This window comes from Eretmochelys imbricata, chromosome 2 (assembly GCF_965152235.1).
Source record: "Eretmochelys imbricata isolate rEreImb1 chromosome 2, rEreImb1.hap1, whole genome shotgun sequence".
In the NCBI taxonomy this organism is placed as follows: domain Eukaryota; kingdom Metazoa; phylum Chordata; order Testudines; family Cheloniidae; genus Eretmochelys; species Eretmochelys imbricata.
In genome coordinates this window covers 229,728,342-229,747,830 of record NC_135573.1, presented here as the reverse complement: position 1 = coordinate 229,747,830, position 19,489 = coordinate 229,728,342, and the positions used below count along the sequence as shown (strand labels likewise).

Genomic DNA, 19,489 nt, shown 5'->3' with positions numbered 1-19,489 from the left:
ATGTGGATGGTAGTACTTCACTACCTCATGGAGATGTTTTGAGGATGAATATTTGAAAGAGTGTGAGACACTACAGTAACAGGGGCTTGAAGAAAATAAATAACTCTTTTTGGGGAGTCTCAGTACCTCTTGCTACTTTGTAGGTTCCTGTCTTCTTTGAGTAGTAGTGGGATGTCCACAAACCTCCTTCCAGCCAATGAGCTACCATGTTGTTTAATCAATGCACACTGACAGTACAAATGTACAATGTGGAACTGTGGTTCAGTCCATTCCCATCAGCAGCCTAATTAATCCAGTTTAAGAACCTAAGAATGGCCATAGTGGGTCAGACCAGTGGTCCATCTAGCCTGGTATCCTGTCTTCCGACAGCAGCCAGTGCCAGATGTTTCGAGGGAATGAACAGAATAGGGCCATTATTGAGTGAACTATCCCCTATCATCCAGCCCCAGTTTCTGGCAATGAGAGCTTTAGGGACACCCACAGGATGGGTTTACATCCTTGACCATCTTGACTAAAAATTGTAGTTCAGTCTATCCCAGACAGATGACTGGCTGGAAGGATGCATGGGGAACATTTATTAGCCCCCAGTGGAGCTTACCAGATGAGTAAGGCACAATACAATAGACATAGGAACTGAGTGGATTGATATGTGCCCTGAGAAATTTTTATAACTGATTTCTTTCTACAGGCTAAGGTGTACAAAACCTGGTGCTCATTTTTGCTGGGCACAGGACAGTAGATGAGCCTGAAAAGCTGCTATTTTTTATTTTCACAACAACATCTCACAAAAACCTTTACTTTTGCTGTGAAAATTTCACAGAGTGAAAATCGGCACCTTTCATACACATTTACTTTCTGGAGAGCATCTTAACACAACTAATTCAGTACATCATGGTGTAAAATGACAGATGTTACAGCACCAAGGCCTGATTCATCATTGCATTACTCCAGTTTTATGCCTCAGCATACCAGCTGAAACCGATAAAGTTATACCAGTGTAAAACTGGAGAAACAGAGGGGCAAAGTAGGCCCCCGTCTCTACTACTGGGAGGGCCTCCCATGGCACCATAGCCATTATGCCTACTGTCTGTATCTTTGACAAGCATCTAAGGAGGAAGAAAAATCGGCCCAAATGAGAGTTCTTTTGATAAGAGACAGAGATCGTTACCGGGAGCTGCATCCCAGAATTGCCCATTGTATAGTACTGTGAAGCATGCACACTATGAAATTCTTTGGTGTATAAACATCTGGGTGTTTTGTTTTTTAGTTGCTAATGAATACAAAGGCTCCAGAAAGCTAAACTCCTGCAACCCTTCACCTGAATTAGCACAATGCAATACTGTACAATGACAACATAACTCACTTTCCAGAGTTGTTGGTGGCAGCTTTGTTTGCTTGGATTCTGTAAGCTGACAAGAACAGCTCAGTAGTTGCTGAATGATCGCCGGGCTGATTTGCTTGAAATGCTCCTTAGAAATGGACGAAGGACTGTTTTGTAAAAATATCTTCACAAGCTCGCTGGCAGAGAAGCAAGCCTATGTGGGAAAGAATATGTGGTTACTAAATATAGATACGATTAATGGAGTCTGATGCTCAGGTTAAATGCGGATTTGCAGGACTTTTTAAATGACATGGAATCATGAACTTTAAAGAAAACGAAAAGTGGATCCCAAAGAAAAGTCACATTTTCCATTTGTGCTGCCTCGGTGAAATCTTTTAAAATGAAAGATAATGAAGTTTTTGTTTATTGATGAAAACCTTATACATCATCTTCACTTCCACATTTTAATGGGCCAGATCCTCAGCTGCTGTGAGTCAGTGTAGTTTCCACTGAAGCCAGTTTACATCACCTGAGGGTCTGGTCCATTATCATATCTAAATATGTGTATAGCATATTTCTCAATCAAGACTTTTTAGTGCTAAAACTATTAACAGCATCTGGCATTCACTGCTAGTGAGTATTCAAAGAGGGCACGTGCTGACTCTTTAAGAGTCAGTAGAAGTTAAGAAGTTAGCAGGCCAGATATTTGCAGTGAGGTCTATATTTGTGCTGTGTGTGTGTGTCCTTCTTAACATACAGGGCTAATGGAAGTTATAAAGCCTTAATTAGAAGCTGGAAAAAGGACCTGGGCTCCTAACATCTGGTACAGTAGGGAGATAGCCCATCCCTTTTTCCCCAGCCTTCCTTTACCCTCAAATGAGGGAAGGGCAGCAGGATCGCAGCAACAGTCTGAAACAAATTGGGAAGGGAGAGAGCTGATGGCAGCTCTCCCAGATAGGTAGAAACAAGTGAGGCAGGAATGAAGACCTGCCCACTGTATGATTTATAGCTGGGTACTTTCAGATAGGCTACATGAATAAAATTGCAACCCAATTAAACCACATCCATTACATCATGGCTTTCTACTTGTGTGTTTGGGACAAAGTTAGGAAGTTAACAGTCAGAGTTTGCGGTAGTATTGCAATGAAGTCTGTATTTGTGCTGCATATCTGTGCCCTTCATAACACAGAGAGCTAATTAAAGTTATAAAGTTTTACTAGTTGAACCATAACATAGGTATATTAAGCATTGCATAGAGTTTACTCCTACTTTTAGAAAACGCCCTGTTGTTTTTATCTCCATCGAGTATTGGTGAGATAATCTAGTTTTGGTATTAAGATTTATTTTTAGGGGTATGGTTTAATACAGTGACTAAAGATTTTGCATTCTAATACTCATTCATTACATGACAGTAATAAGGATCAATTCAGGTACAACATGGATTTCCATACTGCTGTCTGAGTCAGTACTTTGTGTGTATATGTGGCAGGGAGGGAATTAGATGCTGCAGAAATGTTACTTAGTTGATGTCACTCTTTATTTTGCAGAAGAACTGAACCAGTCCCCTAGTATAATGTTAGGGGAACAGCACCATTGACCAGATGAGACATTAAATGGAGGTCCTGATCATTTGTACTTATTAAAGTTCCCATGATACTTTTCATAAGAACATTGTTGCTAATTCCAGTATCTTGGCAACATTCCAGCTCAAGGAGTTGTATTCTAACTACATACATACACCCTGAATTGAAGAGGGTAAAGGTACTCTTCATTTCTTGTCCCCATTGCTGTGCACTGTTAAATGCTTATGCTTTTCACCCCAAAGGTGGCTGCATATCACTAATGGTGAAATGATCCCTATACATAAGTTTTATTAATTAAAATTTATAAGTTAAACTTATAAAACTATTTGGCTTCTTTTAGGAAGAAATTACCATGTAAATGAAAGAAGGTTTTAGTTATTCTTCAGTAATATCAATAATGGAAGAAACCCTTCTGTCCTTGCTCATCCCTTACCAAGGCAAAACTCTCTTTGGACTTTAGTGACAGTTTGAGTGAATAAAGGACTATCAATCCACCAATGAGTCCTGTGGACCCTTGTCTTCTAGGAGCACAGGTGGCCCTGCCAGCAGGAGAATACAGGAACTGCCCTATTGTGAACAGAGGTCTATCTAGTTTAGTTCTGTGACTCTGACAGTGGCCAGCTGCTTCAGAGGAAGGTACAAGAAACCTTGCAGCAGGCTGTTCCGGCGTAACCTGTCTATGGGGAAATCTGTTATTAACTCCCATTGATTAGAAGTTGGCTTATGCCCTGAAGCACAAGGGTTTATATCCCTTCCAAATGAATGTAGGTGACTACTTTGCATCTTCTACCATAAACCCTGGCCCCTGTGTGCCTTTTAACATGAGGAGGAAAAGATAAGGGCCTTTGTTATTAATGAAAGAAATCTATATTGTCTTTGAGGGGAATAATACAGAAAAGTATAAATAGAGCTTACATTTTCTCTTATGAAACACCAGATAGATGCATGACTTTCCTTTCCCCGCACACAGATTTCTTTAATGAGAAGTCATACATTAACATATAGACATGAGTTATATAGTTTTATGTGACTAAATGTTATAGCTCTTATTAGTTCAGTTTACTATTTACTTAAGTTTTATATGCACTTTAAAAATCATTGAAGACAAAGGTGATTTTTAAAAAGACTGCCTACTTTTCTGGCATTATATATCAAAATATGAAGCTAATATCTGAAAAAACTAAATTACAGCCCTTAATTGAACTGGCAGAAGCAAGCAAGAAACCAGTCCATTTCTCACATGTAACAGCATCTGTTACTAATGGAACACAATGGCTATCTTAGGGACATGTGGAAAACAGAAGATAAAATTAGCAATAACATTTAAATACAAATTCTTCTAAAGGAACGATCTGTCAAGGAAAATGTAAATAGTTAGTAAGAAGAGAAATGGAATGAAAAATAGAAGCTAGATATCAGAAAAGGATGGCAAATCTCTTCTCTCCAAATGTATCTTTATACCTTTCAAAGGCTACACAAAAATACTTTGGCTCTCAGCTTGACTGCCATGCCTGGAATAACTCCCCTGCATGCATAGCCTTTGATTCAAGGACAGTCTTGGAAGTTCAAGTTCAAAAAAGTTCTAAAAAGCGCTCAGTTTTGTAAATTGGCCTTCTGCCCAGGGGAATTATATTCCTTGTACTCCTGGCATCATTACTGGCCTATGACCTTCATTTAAAAGTTATTTTGGGGCCACATTTGCTTTAAACATCTACTTGGCTGATTGGCATTACTCTCTTTTGAAGTCCACCAGAACGAAAATAATTATACTGACGGGCTATGAATTCAAAATAAAAAAATAAAATCACTTAGCTAAACAACTGTCAGGATGGCACTGAATCAGAAGGCAATTGTGTCATCTTCATATCATAAAATGAACACTAAATGAAAGCCAGTTGTACATCTTTTATCCACTCAAGAGAGTAAAAAAAAAAAATTAACCTGATCCGAATCAGCAGTGTTTTCATTATCTTCATGATAACCACTAATATATTCCCCATTCTTTTGTCTCGATGTGAGTGGAATATTTAAATATCCAACATCTCTGAGTGTCATGCCAAGACATCTTTCTTTGTGACTGTACATTTGTCCATTTGCGTTGCAGGTCCTTCCATCCCTCAGCATTCTTAGGAGTTGGTCTATTTCTAGGAATTTATTAGAAAATGTGGTGTTACCTCATTATAAATACAAATTAAAGAGAAAGATGAAACAACAATTGTTCAAAATGTCAAAATATAGCATATTCATAGATTCCAAGGCCAGAAGGGACCATTGTGATCATCTAGTTGGAGCTTCTGAATAACACAGGCCATAGAACTTTCCTCCAAAATTCCTAGAGTGTATCTTTCAGAAAAACACGCAATCTTATTTCAAAATTGTCAGTGATGGAGAGTCTAACACAACGCTTGCTGAATTGTTCCAATTGTACTTTCCTATGCCAGACTGAAGAGCCCATTATCAAATATTTGTTCCCAATGTAGCTACTTTTAGACTGCAATCAAGTCACCCCTTAATCTTCTCTTTGTTAAACTAAATAGATTGAACTCTTTGAGTCTATCACTGTGAGGCATATTTTTCAACCCTTTAATTATTCTTGTAGCTCTTCTCTGAATCCTCTTCAGTTGATCAACGTCCTTCTTGAATTGTGGTACCAGAACTGGACACAGTTTTCCAGTAGTGGTCGCACCAGTGCCAATTACAGAGATAATACAATATCTCTGCTCCTATTCAAGATTCCCCTGTTTATATATACCAGGGTTGCATTAGCCCCTTTGGCCACAGCATCACATTGGGAGTTTGTATTCAGCTCAAATCTTTTTCAGAGTCACTGCTTCTGGGATAGAGTCCACCATTCTGTAAGTAGGGCATACATTCTTTGATCCCAGATATATACATTTATTTAGCCATATTAAAACACATATTGTTTGCTTGTGCCCAGATTGCTCTGAACAAGTGACTTTTACCACTATCTCAATTTTTGTGTCATTTGCAGTCTTTGTCAGTGACAATTTTGTGGTTTCTTCCAGGTCACTGATAAAAATGTTAAATAGTGTAGTGCCAAGAATCAGTCCCTCTGGGCCCCCATTGGAAACACACCTGCTTGATGATGATTCCTCATTTACAATTACATTTTGAGATCTGTCAGTTAGCCAGTTTTTAATCCATTTGTTGTGTGCCATGTTAATTTTATGCATGCATTATTGTTGCAATCATGTTGGTCCCAGGATATTAGAAAGACAAGGTAAGTGAGGGAATATCTCTGATTGGACCAACTTCTGTTGGTGAGAGGGACAAGCTGTCAAGCTTACACGGAGCTGTTCTTCAGATTTGGGAAAAGTACTCAGAGTATTGCACCTAATACAAGGTGGAACAGATTGTTTAGTGTAAGCAGTTACCACGTATTTTAAGGGACCATTCAAAGTGAAGGTCTGTCAAGAAGGAGGAAAGTGGGAGGCAGCTTGGGAGGCAGGGCAGAGGGGCTGTTAGTGGGTTATAGGCTGTTGTAATAAGCCATAAATCCAGTGACTCTATTTACTCCATGATTTTTAGTGGCTAGCAAAGTTGTGAATTGACACTCCCAGGCTCATCATTTGAAGGTTTATGCAGATTTCCTTCGAGAGGGAGGACTGAGAGGTCAGATATAGAGTGAATGTTTTGTGAAAAGTGTTCACCCATAGGTGAGATAGAGTTTTTGTCTTTTATCATTTTCCTGTGTGAGTTCATTCAAAAGCATAATGATTGTCTGATTTGATCAAATAGTTGTTATTGGGGCATTTAGTGCACTAGATGATAGACATGTGTAGGAGCCATGGATCTTGAAAGTGTGTTGCTGGGGGTGTTGATCATCATGGCAGTGGAAATATGTCTACAGATTTTGCATCTATAATTCTGGCAGGGTCAGGTGCAGCTTTAAGTTGGTATCTCCCAGTCTTTGGGGAACTTGCTTCTCATGATGAGCTTGGAGAGGCTCATTTATTTTTGTAGCCCCCCTCCCCTGAGCTGCCTTTTTCCCCCTCCCTTTCTTTCCACCCTATGGCTGGAGGGGTGTTAAAGGGCAACTTCACCTTGAACGGTCCCTTGAAATACGTTATGCTAAACAATCTGTTCCACCTTGTATTTAGCTGTGACACTCTGCATATGGTTCCCAGCCCTGAAGAAGAGCTCTGTATAAGCTTGAAAGTTTGTCTCTGACCATCAGAAGTTGGTCCAATTAAAATATTGCCTCGTGTAAATTAATTTTTTAATAAAAAATGTTTTTGGTACTAACTCAAAACACCTTACAGAACTCTTAGTATTTTATCAACCAAACTTGTAATCTCATCAAAAAAGATATCAAGTTAGTTTGACAGGATCTATTTTTCATAAACCTATGCTAATATGCATGAATTACATCACACTCCTTTAATTTTTTATCGAGTCCCATATTAGCCGCTCCATTATCTTCCCCGGGTCTTGCTGACAGCCCTATAATTACTTGGGTCATTCCATTTACATTTAAAAAAAATTGGCACAACATTAGCTTTCTTCCAGTTTTCTGGACTTCCCCAGTGCTGTAATATTGATTGAAAATCAGCACTGAGGATTTATTTAACAATACTTTTTTAATAACCTTTTTCTCCAGTAAATGTGAAGATCCCATCTTGACAGCTCTAGGGTATGAAGTCATCTATACAGAAAACAGTTACTTCTCCACACTGCCACATTAATGTTTTCGTCTTGACACCTCTAGGAGATAGGAAGGCAGTTCACCCTTTGTGGCCATGTAATCTTTCATAGCTTTGCCGAAATCATCAGCAAGGTACTGATAAATAGTGGCCACAATCCTGCAAGTTATTTATGTGGATGGATGCCCTGGGCCTACATGGAATAACTTGCAGTATTGCGGTCATTGTGGTGATTTTTGTGAAATGGAGACTTGTCCATTAAGAACTGGGCTGAGCCCACCAATTAATTTCAGATAGGGTATTTAGCTACCAAATAGGTGTTAAGAATGTTTCTACATGATGGCAATACTTTGTTTTCTCACTTTCATTGTTATTTACAACAATTACCCCCATCAGTGCTTGAAAAAAGAAATGTTGACCTTTTTCTTAAAGAAAAATGTATGCCAAGATTTCTATTTACTTCCCATCTCTTGAGCAAAAATACTTTTGAAGTCAGCTAAAGCTTCTGTCTAAAAGTTGTCACTGTAATCAGCTTTATTTTCATTTTTCCCTATATGCTGCCAATTCTAGCCCTTTTTTCCAGTTTATATTTGAAATGTAAATAATTTAAAAGAGGAATGCCAATGAGTTTATGTTTAAAATCTGCTGGCACTGTTCCAGTCTGGTTAAAAATATCCTCTGGATTCTGTGGGTGAAATTTTGACTCCATTGAAGTCAACGGGAGTTTTGCCATTGACTTCAGTGGCCCCGATCTGGATTTCACTCTTGATAGCTACTTAAATAGTGCAGTGCCTCTCTGCATTCTAACTGGCTCTGTTCATTGTCATGAACCAATTATTTTATGAGTTCTACACTGACATTGTTTAAGAGAAAGTGTTTGTTACATAACCATGGTTAATGGGAGTGAGTGTGATCTACGAATTAGAGAACAGGCCTAAGAGTTAAGATGCTTGAATTCTTTTATGCACGCAGCTTGTTTTCTGTGTTACCGTAGCTGGGATCATTTCGCCCCTCGTGACTCAATAGACACATTATAGGGATATTAATACTTACTTAGCTCACTGGTGCATCACACAGATTAATTAATGTTTTCAAAGACTTTCAGATCCTTGTAAAGAGCTACCATTAGTCAATGAACCACAGACAAGGAAAAGTAGGTGCCTAAAGTTACGTTCTTAAAGGCCTGGTAGGCACTTAAATAAGTGGTTTGATTTTCAAAGGTGCTGAGCATCCTGCAGCTCCCCAGTGATGATAATGGGAGATGGATGCTCAACACTGTTGAAAACGAGGCTACTTGTTTAGATTACTTCATTTTAGGCCCTGTTAAAAAAATCTTGGGCCTACTTATTTATAGTTAAGTTTAGTTGCATCTGGCAAAAGATCTTTTAGAACTGAAGTGGAATTTCTGTACCAAATGGACTTTATGTGTCCCATTCTCACTGGAGGTTGGTGATGTCAGAAAGTGGGTAGGGAAAAATAATACATAAAGGAGCTATGAGTAAAGATCAGAAAACATCCAGTCAAGACAGGGTGAACAAACTTCATCTGCCTTGAGAAGCCCACTGTGTCCCAATCTACATCTACCTGATACAATCTCCAGAAATGGCTGTCCTAGGCAAACTGAGGTCACCTTTCTGAGCAGCAGCCGTGTTAGTCTGTATCCGCAAAAAGAAAAGGAGTACTTGTGGCACCTTAGAGACTAACAAATTTATTTAAGCATAAGCTTTCGTGAGCTATGAAGTGAGCTGTAGCTCACGAAAGCTTTTGCTCAAATAAATTTGTTAGTCTCTAAGGTGCCATGAGTACTCCTTTTCTTTTTAAGGTCACCTTATATCTGATTATTAATATTTATTTTATAAGGCCCAAAATGATTTTGAAAATAAAGAAGGAGCTTGTCTCCCAGCCTTCTTCTTACATTTATAAGAGTTCTACCTATCAAATACAAAAGGTGAAACAGTGATTTAAACCCTGATTTAAGAAGTACCTAAAATGTACTGACACAAAAGGCAAACCTGAAATATACAGCCCTACCTGTTACTTGGAGTTCATTAGTGCTGTTTAGAGAACTGAAAATATATTTTATAAAGAATTCTGGGGTGGGTAAACTTGCTCTCCCGAGGCAGACTCCTTGGAGAGCCAGAGTAATGATTGTAGCAGCCAGGCGAGGAAGTGTATTTTCATCAGCACCGTCACTGTCCAATATGGCAGCTTCTTTCTCCAGAACGCTTACATCAACACACTGCAGACAGAATAAAAATTCAGTTAAGCGGTTCTTGGTCACGAGTGTAAATCATAGAATATCAGGGTTGGAAGGGTCCTCAGGAGGTCATCTAGTCCAACCTCCTGCTCAAAGCAGGACCAATCCCCAACTAAATCATCCCAGCCAGGGCTTTGTCAAGCCTGACCTTAAAAACCTCTAAGGAAGGAGATTCCACCACCTCCCTAGGTAACCCATTCCAGTGCTTCACCACCATCCTAGTGAAAAAGTTTTTCCTAATATCCAACCTAAACCTCCCCCACTGCAACTTTAGCTCATTACTCCTTGTTCTGTCAATGATCAGATAGGCAGGAAAAGAAGCAAGAGAACACAGTATTGCAGAAGCCCAGGGCGGATAGGTTGTTAGGACAGAGTTTATAATCAACAGTGTGAAAAGTAGAAGAGACTCAAGGAGAATGAGAATGGAACACAGGACCTGAGATTATGCTATGAAGCGGTGGTTAGAGACCAACATGAGATCCGTTTCAGTCACGTAATGGGGAGGAAGCCAGTTTGGGAAGGAGGGAAAAACCTGAGGCAGCAGTTAAAAACACCACATTCAATTAGCTACTTCAAGTTATTTTTATTTATTGTTGTTTTCATGCCATTTCTGCTTAATTTTTTTCTCCAAGATTTTTGCTGCCTAGAGTGTGGCCAGTACAATCCCCAAAAGTGGCAGAAGAGAAGTGGATGTTGTGGTTAAGGCACTGGACTGCAACACTGTAGATCTAGATTTAATTCCCAGCTCTCCCACAGCTTTCAGGTATAGCCTTGGGCAATTCCCCTAATACCTTTGTGTTTCAGCTCCCCATCTATAGAACGGGGTGATAACATTCACTTTCTCTGACATTGTGTCTCTCTTATCTAGTTACACTGCAGCCTCTTTGGGGCAGAGACTGTTTCTTACAGTACATGTGTATAGTGCCTTGCACAGTGAGGCCCTGATTTTGGCCTGGGGCTGCTAACTTAATGTAATATGAAGAAGAAAAAGTGTGAAATCAATTTTAAGAAATTGATTTCCAATGAGTGGATGCCTACTTGTGCGCCTATGTCTCCATGTCCATTTAGTTCAGCTGCACATGTACCTATCACAGGTGCATGAGCAAAAGTGTACTTAGCCATCAAAATATCCCAGTAATTGCATGTGTCATTGCAGTAGAGGTGTGCACAAACATAGTTCTGCAAATGTGTGAGCATTTCTGTGCATGAACCTCAGGTCTTCATGTCCAGCTGTGAATGAGAGACCTTTAAGGCCAGATTTTCATTTTGCCTTAAATGTGTTGCTGCCTCATAAGTGCCCCATTCTGAGTGGCTTGTCCATTTTACATAGACAGCTGCCATAGACACATCCACATGTGACCCCTGCCTTGGCTAGTGGCTAGCTGGTTAATTATTCATTTATTAATTATTATTATTATTATTATTCTTTATTTGTATCTTCATAGCACTTAGAAGCCCCAATCCTGAACCAGGACCCCACTGTGCACCATGAAGAAAAGCAAGTATTTCTAATGTCAAATTCACTGCCAATATATCTCCGTACAAGCTGAAGACTTTTCTTTCCTACCAAATTGAATTTATTAGTTGCTATGGTGAGAAGGAAACAAGTTTTATACAATCATAACATTTAAAAACTGACCAAAATGGTTTTCTTCCCCTGGATCACCTACCCTTTCTCCTAGCCACAGATGTCATGATTCAAAGCATTAGACAGGCTATAATGATTTCACTACCTTTGACAAAGAGTCTCCCCAGTCTCCTCTCTGTGAACAATGAAATCACAGACACTAAACAGACATACTGAGTGCACTGCCAGCATAAACAAATAGACCGCACCGAAAGGCGCTGTATGGATTGTTACTCCGTGTTGACATGCCAAATACCCACCGATGCCTCTTTATAGCTGCCGAGATACTCTTTGAGTTCCTGAAAATCTGCACTTTCAGTGAGACTTAGAACTAACTGTACTAGTCAATGAATAATTTATGACGGGAAAAGATTATACAAAGCACATGAAGAGAAAGAGGAATGGCAGACTTTCTGTTTTATGCTGCATAGTTAGTGACTTCTAGCAATCTTCCATTTGCCTTGAGTGTGCTACCACTGTGCGGTGTAAATTAAAGAGCAGCGAGATGGAAAAGAAAAGAAGAATTAGAGAGTCAGGACCAGACTAGGACATAGTTGTGTAGCATCCAAAGGGCTGATGAAGTTTTCACAGCAGGTCAATATATATTATGACAACTCTCTAACCTTGAAAATCTGGTAAGTGGTTTTGATTACTCTACATTGTAAGGAAAATAGATTATTTAGATTGCAAACTTTTTGGGGCAGGCACTGTCTATCATTCTGTGTTTGTACAGCGCCTGGCACAATGGAGCCCTATTCTTGGTTGGTCCCTAGGCACTGACATAAATAAATAGCAATAAATACTAGGTGAGTTATACCTGCTGTGTATTTCCTGATTTTAAAAGGCTGTTTACAGCTAAATATAACGAATACATTATTGCCACTCCAAATGTAAGTTTAGTCTTCTTTGGATGACTCTTTCTGCTGGAGGAACTGACTATGGCAGGTAGATTAGCTTCGGATGTATCTGGCATGTCAAAGGAACAGCCACATCTTTGGGCAGATTCCCTGCTACATCCAGTATCTTATGGATGTGGTACAGTGAAGGACCAGCAGGGAACTGCTTACAGAAACTTGATTCTATTCTCCATCCCCAGCTCCAGTGCAAGCTAGATCAGCCAAGGGGCTGCTCTAATTTGTCCCAAGCGGATATGGTCCTCTAGGGACCACATTATTTGACTGCAATTTCATGGCAGAACTAGGTTTTAGCCTTTAGATCTGTGGTAAGTGTTTTGGAGTGTTGGAGGTATGTGTTTACCTGGCTTTCAGGAGTTTTAAAATGTTGCCTTATTGCAGCCAAAATGTCTTCAGTTTCATTCCTTGAGAAATAATAGCAGTCTTCATCACGCCTTAAACTGAGCATGCTGTGTAGGTAAAATTTATAATCCTTGTTACTCAGACTGAGCTCTGAAGAACAGATGTCTCTTTGATGAATAATATAGTAGAGAAGAATGAGGGAAATTCTCTGGAATACTTCTTCACTGAGATGGTCTTCAAAATCTCCACCGGCTATTAATAACAAAGCATCTGGTTCAAGGCACTGCGAATAATTAAAACAAATGAAAATTAGTTTCAAATTATATGTCACTAGTAATCTACTCAAAATAGGATTAGAGAACAGAGTAGGAGAATTCAACTTTATGGCTAAGAGACTGGTCTTGAGGCTGCACAGATGCAGAGTGGGGTGTGTATAAGGTAAAATGTGATGAGCAATAGGGACAGCAGGGAAAGCACATGGAAATCCAATCTTGCAGTAATGAGGGCTGCTGCATGGCTGACAAATCACTCTGTGTGCTGCCTTTCATAAACCATGCCTGCTTCTGAGCAAGGGGGCAGATGCCCAAAGGATTTGAGACTTACTCCCACTCAGGGCCTGATCCAAAGACTGTTGTAGTCCATGTAAAGACCCCTATTGACATCACTAGGCATTAATTGTGGCCCTCAGTGCAGAGGACTACAGCTCGTGCTTAACCTTACCTTAACTGCTGCCAGGCCTCCACTTGCACTTGTGTGGGTTTGCAGAATGAAGGGCAGAAAAAGCCAAATTTGGACCTGAGTTATATCAGTGTGAGGCAGTGGTTCTCAACCTTTTTTGGCGTCAGGATCCATTTGTAAACATTGATGGCCTGTCACGACCCAATAAATAGGCCAAGGGTGGGGATTGGGTCCTGCTCCAGAGGGTTGTGGGGAGGTGGGTGATGGCCTGTTGCAACCTAGTAAATAGGCTGTGTGGGGTGGTAGTGGGAAGGCCTGGAAGAGGCTAAGCCCTGTGGGACTGGCTGGGCTCAGCTTGGCTCCCCACTCCAGACGTTTCATCCTGTGGCACTGCAGCCCCTGATGAGGAGCCAGCTGGGCCAAATCTGTCTGAGTAGTGTTGCGACCTGTTTCACTCAATCAAATTGGCCCTGGTCAGTTCCCCTATCATCATGATGGAAGGGCAGTAGGAATAAACCTGAGTGGCACTGCAACCCCAGAGGTCACAATGCCTGGAGCTGGGCACTGAGCCTAGCAAGCCCCATGGAACCAGAGCGACAGGAGCTGCCACATGACCCTTTGAAACATTCTGGCGACCCAACTTTGGGTCATGACCCATAGGTTGAAAAATCCCAGTGTAAATGATAGAATCATACAAAGCATAGAAATGTAGTGCTGGAAGGAGCCGCAAGAAGTCATCTAGATCAATGGTTCTCAAAGCCGCTCCGCTGCTTGTTCAGGGAAAGTCCCTGGTGGGCCGGACCGGTTTGTTTACTTGCCATGACCACAGGTTCGGCTGATCACGGCTCCCACTAGCCACGGTTCACCGCTCCAGGCCAATGGGGGTTGCGGGAAGCGGCGCGGGCCAAGGGACGTGCTCACCACCCTTCCTGCAGCCCCCATTGGCCTGGAGCTGTGAACTGCGGCCAGTGGGAGCCGCGATCGGCCGAACCTGAGGACGCGGCAGGTAAACAAACTAGTCCGGCCGGCCAGGGGCTTTCCCTGAACAAGCGGCGGACCGGCTTTGAGAACCACTGATCTAGATCATATCCCAATCAAAGGAAACACTAGAGTTACTCCACATTTACAAGCTAACGGAGCAGAATTGGGCCCTGTATCTTTAGAGCTGTATTTATTTATATTTATTAATTGTGCTATCAGCAAATTTGGTCAGCACAAAGCCTATGCATCAATTAAGTCATCAGAACGGGACTCAAGAGAGACAGAAATCATGCATGGGTCTGTGCTGCTCTCTACTCAGGGGAGAATTCCCCCCCAAGGGCAGGTATAATTTTTAAAAACAAAATAGCTCAATGCCAATAAGGCACCATCTCTCCTCACACTCAGACCCCTTCCAATATCACCTCAGGCAAAAGGCTTTATGAGCAGATAGGCTTTAGAGTGTGCCTAGAAAACCAGCAAGTGCTCTCAGACTCGGGTAAATGGGTGAGCAAGTTCCAGAACAGAAAGCCCCTTCCTGAAAACATCCTGTCCCTGTTGTGATTTGTAGGTCATATCAGTTGGTCCCATTGGAAGGATGCTGACAGCTCCCTCCTGTTTAAATCCAAGAGTAGCTTCAGCACTTGAGTTGATCTTCACTATCATGGCAGATCACAAGGACTATAAAGAGGGGTGCTGGAACAATTTTCATAGTAGGAGTGCTGAGAGCCATTAAATCCTGAAAATAATGGAAACCACTTCAAGCCAGGAGGTGCGGCAGTACCCCGAGTTCCAGTATCTATGACTGTAAGGTAGACAGAAGCACCTAAATCATAGTCACTAGATAAGATTCACCAACACACTTCAGCTATTTTGCCCCATTCCAATGATTCAAAGCAGCCAGAAAACCTCGTTTACTGGGTGAAACTATGTTTATGGCTACAGACATTATGTACTAGTGCATCTTGAATGTTTACCCCCCAAAAACTTGAATCAAATGCAGATTATGGAGTTCAGGTTTCATATGCTCCCTCAACTATAAGCAAGTGAGTGAGCTGACACATTTTAATAGAAATATTCCCAACCTAAATCCACACCAAGAGGAATGTTAGAAAAGGTTATGCACTGTGGGTGCCAATGCCAAATTAAACATTCACACTGGTGAGTAAATTAGATTAGGATCTAGCCCCTGTGTCCTATCTAACATGGCTATCAACATCTACAATACTAGCCTTTACTAACTGACCCTCAGAATCCATGGCCATGTGCTTGATACTCCTTAAGCAGCATCTGGCATTACTCTATCTCCCAAGTGTACAAAGAAAGCATACCTTTTTCTGTACTGATGACATGTATTAACATGACTGTCTTTGTGTATTATTGTTTTAGACTAGGAGGAATACATTGAATTCTTCTAGCTCATTTCCCTAAAGGCCTCATGTTAAGCCAGTCTATCCTTTTAAATTTACCCAGTGGGCGATAAGACACACATACTGTATGGGGTGGAGGCTTTTCAGAGATTTCTATAATTACATCCCAAGGTCTAGTAAGGATAACTTGAAGTCACTAAGGTTGTTGGCGCAGGCAAGCAAGAAATTTGAAAAGGAAATTGCTCCAGGGAGGGCAGCAGGTGCACTGAAAGAGTTGCTGTTATTGGAGAACATGTGGGATCCTCCACTGGGAGTACTTAAAGAAGGTGTCAGGGGAATATAGATTGATTCATCACAAGTTATTTTGCTGTTATCGACATGTTAAAGTCACAAACACTTGAATGACCTTACTTTCAGAATGCTTATTTTCTAAAACAAACAAGTCCCTTTCCGAATATGGGAGCAGCGTGTTTTTTACTGAACTCCCTGTTTTGTAATGATTATTAGTAAGGATTTCATCAATACAGAAGAAGGCATGCCTTTTTTGTGCACTTGGGAGATAGAGTAATGCCAGATACTGCTTAAGGAGCATCAAGCACATTGCCGTGGATTTGGAGGCTCAATTAGTAAAGAAAAAGAAAGGGTCCAATAAAGATATAGAACTTCAGGGCAATGATTTAAATGCAGGATGGAGTCTTGTTTGCAAATTAAATAGTCTGAAAAAGCAATGGTTTGTGATGGCTGGGATCCAAGATTCAGAAGAGACATGTGAGTCTGATTGATCCATTTTTTTTTTGTTTTGTTGGTGGGGAGGAGGGATCTGGGGCTTCCCTACCCCCACTGTTTGGGAAGTTAGCTCCAATGCCAAGGAGGAGGGCTAATTTCTGATTCTAAAGACTGGAGATGTTTCATGAACAATTGCTGTCATGAGTTTTCCTCCATTTTGGGTGCTTGTTAGCTCATCTTGCAGGATTTCAAACTTATAAAAAAGCCACTGTACTGCATGGACCTTGCTATTTGCCCAGGCTAGCCCAGCAAAAACCGTGAAAAGGGTTCAGAAAATCTCTCCTTTGCCATCATCCCTGCACTTTCTATAAATAGGTCACAAACACAAGGAAAACCTTGGTCCATAATGGAAGAATTCCTAGGAAGTTCCCACTCCTCTATACAGGAATAACTCCTGTAGGAAAGCATGGAGCCCTACATTATTTACCAATGATCATTCACACTGTGGCAGTTATGAAAAATGTCAGCATTTGTTACTATGGCTATTTAAATGAGTAGGTGCTCTACAACAGAGGACTGAAATCTCCTCTCCAATACATTGGTCCTGTTGAGTACAGGGAGCATTTTACTTTCACAGTAAACGTCTGCTTTCCCCATTATTAGCCTTTACCACCTGCTGCTTCTTGATTCTGACATGAAGCCACATGACTGTCTGTATAATTCCCTGCTGTTAGAAGTAAACCAGACCTAGAACAAGATGGATTAATATTAATTGGAGCCAAAATCCATCAACTTTTCTGGGGTCCCAATCCAAACTTGGAGCATCTTCCAAATCTACATTTCCTTCCATCTGGGCCCTCGACCACAGCATAGTCTCCCTCCTACCTGAATCTGGCATCCTATTCCCCTTTTCCTTCCATGGTCAAACCAGTGGGAAGAAATAGCCCAGTCAGTAGTCTGAATGTACTAGCGGATTGAGCCCCCGCATGGAGCTGTGATTCTAAACATTTGAATACCCTGGAATTCTTCCAGTCCCAGATTCTGGATTTGCAGAGTCATTTATCTGCTCTTGATCTCCCTTGACCAGAACCATTTTTCCAAAACCACCCCTAAACCTTGCAGACTTGGGAGAAATGGCATATGGATCTGAACAAACCACGGGCTATGTCTGAGTTTTGCAAAATAACAACCAGAATGATGACGTTTTACAAAACCATTCCTATTTCTGCCCCTCCACCTCTAACTACAATGGAAATTTCTTTTCATGTTTCAAATTCAAGCTAATGATATAACTGTAGGATGAAGTAAAGAGAAAAACCTTAGTCTGAAAATGAATATCTGAAATATCTGGCAATAAGTGAAAGATAAATTGATTAAGTTTTTAAGGTGTACTTGAAGTATTGGGGGGCCCTCTTTACAAGAATAAATAAGCAATATAAATCATTAGCAATTAAACAATTGTAGCCGTTCATTTTTTTTTTTTTTGAAAAAATGAATGTCGTGTGTGCCCATGATATGCATTAGGATGGTTTCACCCGAATAAATGATTTCAGAACTCACTGAACTCATCTTTTAAATGTACCCTTCATTAATTGATACACTAACCAGATTACAATCCTCCTGCATCCCATAAATCCACTGTGGACATTCAGCTCTCTCCAGTAGCATTTTGATCAGTTTTCTTGAGTGATTCTTGTGGAGCTCAGTGTAGTTGTCAGCTGAGAGAATGCGTAAAACTTCCGTCAGATAGCCTTGGCTGGGAGCATAGCTGCTTTCCTGCTTGTGCTCTTTCCCAGGCTGTGCTTCTGCAGTGACCACACCAAATATGAAAGCTGAACATGCCATCCAAAAAGCTGGATGCTTGGTCAGAAAACACATTTTCTCTTCTTCCTGTAAGTGCGTGTCCCTGTTGAGAGTTGAACGGTAGTTCGTAGTTCACAGCTTAAAGTTGAACCCTGAGGAATTTGTATGGTAAAGAAAAACAAAAACCATTTAATTAGAGTGACTGCAATATGTTTGAAAGGATTTATTAATTGGTTGGCTAAGCTGATTTGCAGTGACAAGCTGTTTCTGAACAACAGGGAGTTTGTAGGGACTTTACAGCCTGAAACAGCAGGAAACAAAGATGACAGTGGCCTTAAAAATTCTGTAGAATTACTGATAAGTGGTTAAATCGGACTGCCCTTCCTTCTCATTAAAAGTTTTGAGTATAATACACATTTTTCATTTCCCTGTTATGTTACTATATTTGATCATAATCTCCTTTAGTAAGTACAGGAACAAATATAATTGCTTTCTCTTTTACTCCATTAGGAAACAGATTCCCAAGGGCTAGTAGATGTACTTGTATATGAAGAGCAAATAAAGCATTGTGCAGGAATTCTGATATAAAAGTTCAGTAGTACTGATGCCAAGCAATGACTTACAGTGGTTTTCATCTTCATTAATTAACATTAGCTATAAAGCGGGGGGGAAAACAAACCCAAAACATTTTAACAGGAAATTAATGATGCTTTATGGTCAGAGGAAAGAGCTGCAAAATTGCCATAATTATGTAATTCATACAACTTGAAAAATGTAGAAATGTCCCCAAAGTAACTAGTTCTCATTTTTAATAATCCTAGATGCAAAGATAGTGTTCCAAACAGTAAAACCAAACTATCCTAGCCAAATCTTTCCTAACGTACTGTAGGATCTGTCCTTACTGTAATCCATCTTGATATAGGAGCATGCCAGTTGTAAAGGAGTTTAACTTTTATTTTCCACTAAGGAGTTTTCCCTTTACTGAGGAGCAGACCTTTGGAAATATATGTACGTATGTTAAATAGCCACATGCAACATCTGCTTCTTTTCACTGTAAAATTATACAGATCTGATTTCCCCTTTTAAAATGCTGTGCTAACAGATTGCTAAAGTAGAGTAAACTAAAAACTTTTGCTGAGTTATAACTTGGAATGCATTCAGATAAAAGTTAGCATGGTATAGCACACTCTGAAAGGTTTTGAAGTTTCAAAATTTATTTTAGCTTT

General features: G+C 40.4%; 1 protein-coding gene across 1 annotated transcript in view; it reads right to left on the bottom strand.

Annotated features, from left to right (window-relative positions):
* Window positions 1-18,338, bottom strand: part of SLC39A12 (solute carrier family 39 member 12) — a 34,508-nt gene extending 16,170 nt beyond the window's left edge. Inside the window, exons 1-5 of the mRNA XM_077809440.1 lie at window positions 18,066-18,338; window positions 12,710-12,991; window positions 9,600-9,807; window positions 4,846-5,048; window positions 1,364-1,535 (exon numbers count right to left, since the gene is read on the bottom strand). Coding sequence (XP_077665566.1) covers window positions 1,364-1,535; window positions 4,846-5,048; window positions 9,600-9,807; window positions 12,710-12,991; window positions 18,066-18,338 — 1,138 coding nt within the window. The remainder of the gene's footprint in view (window positions 1-1,363; window positions 1,536-4,845; window positions 5,049-9,599; window positions 9,808-12,709; window positions 12,992-18,065) is intronic.
* Window positions 18,339-19,489: the final 1,151 nt, after the last annotated feature.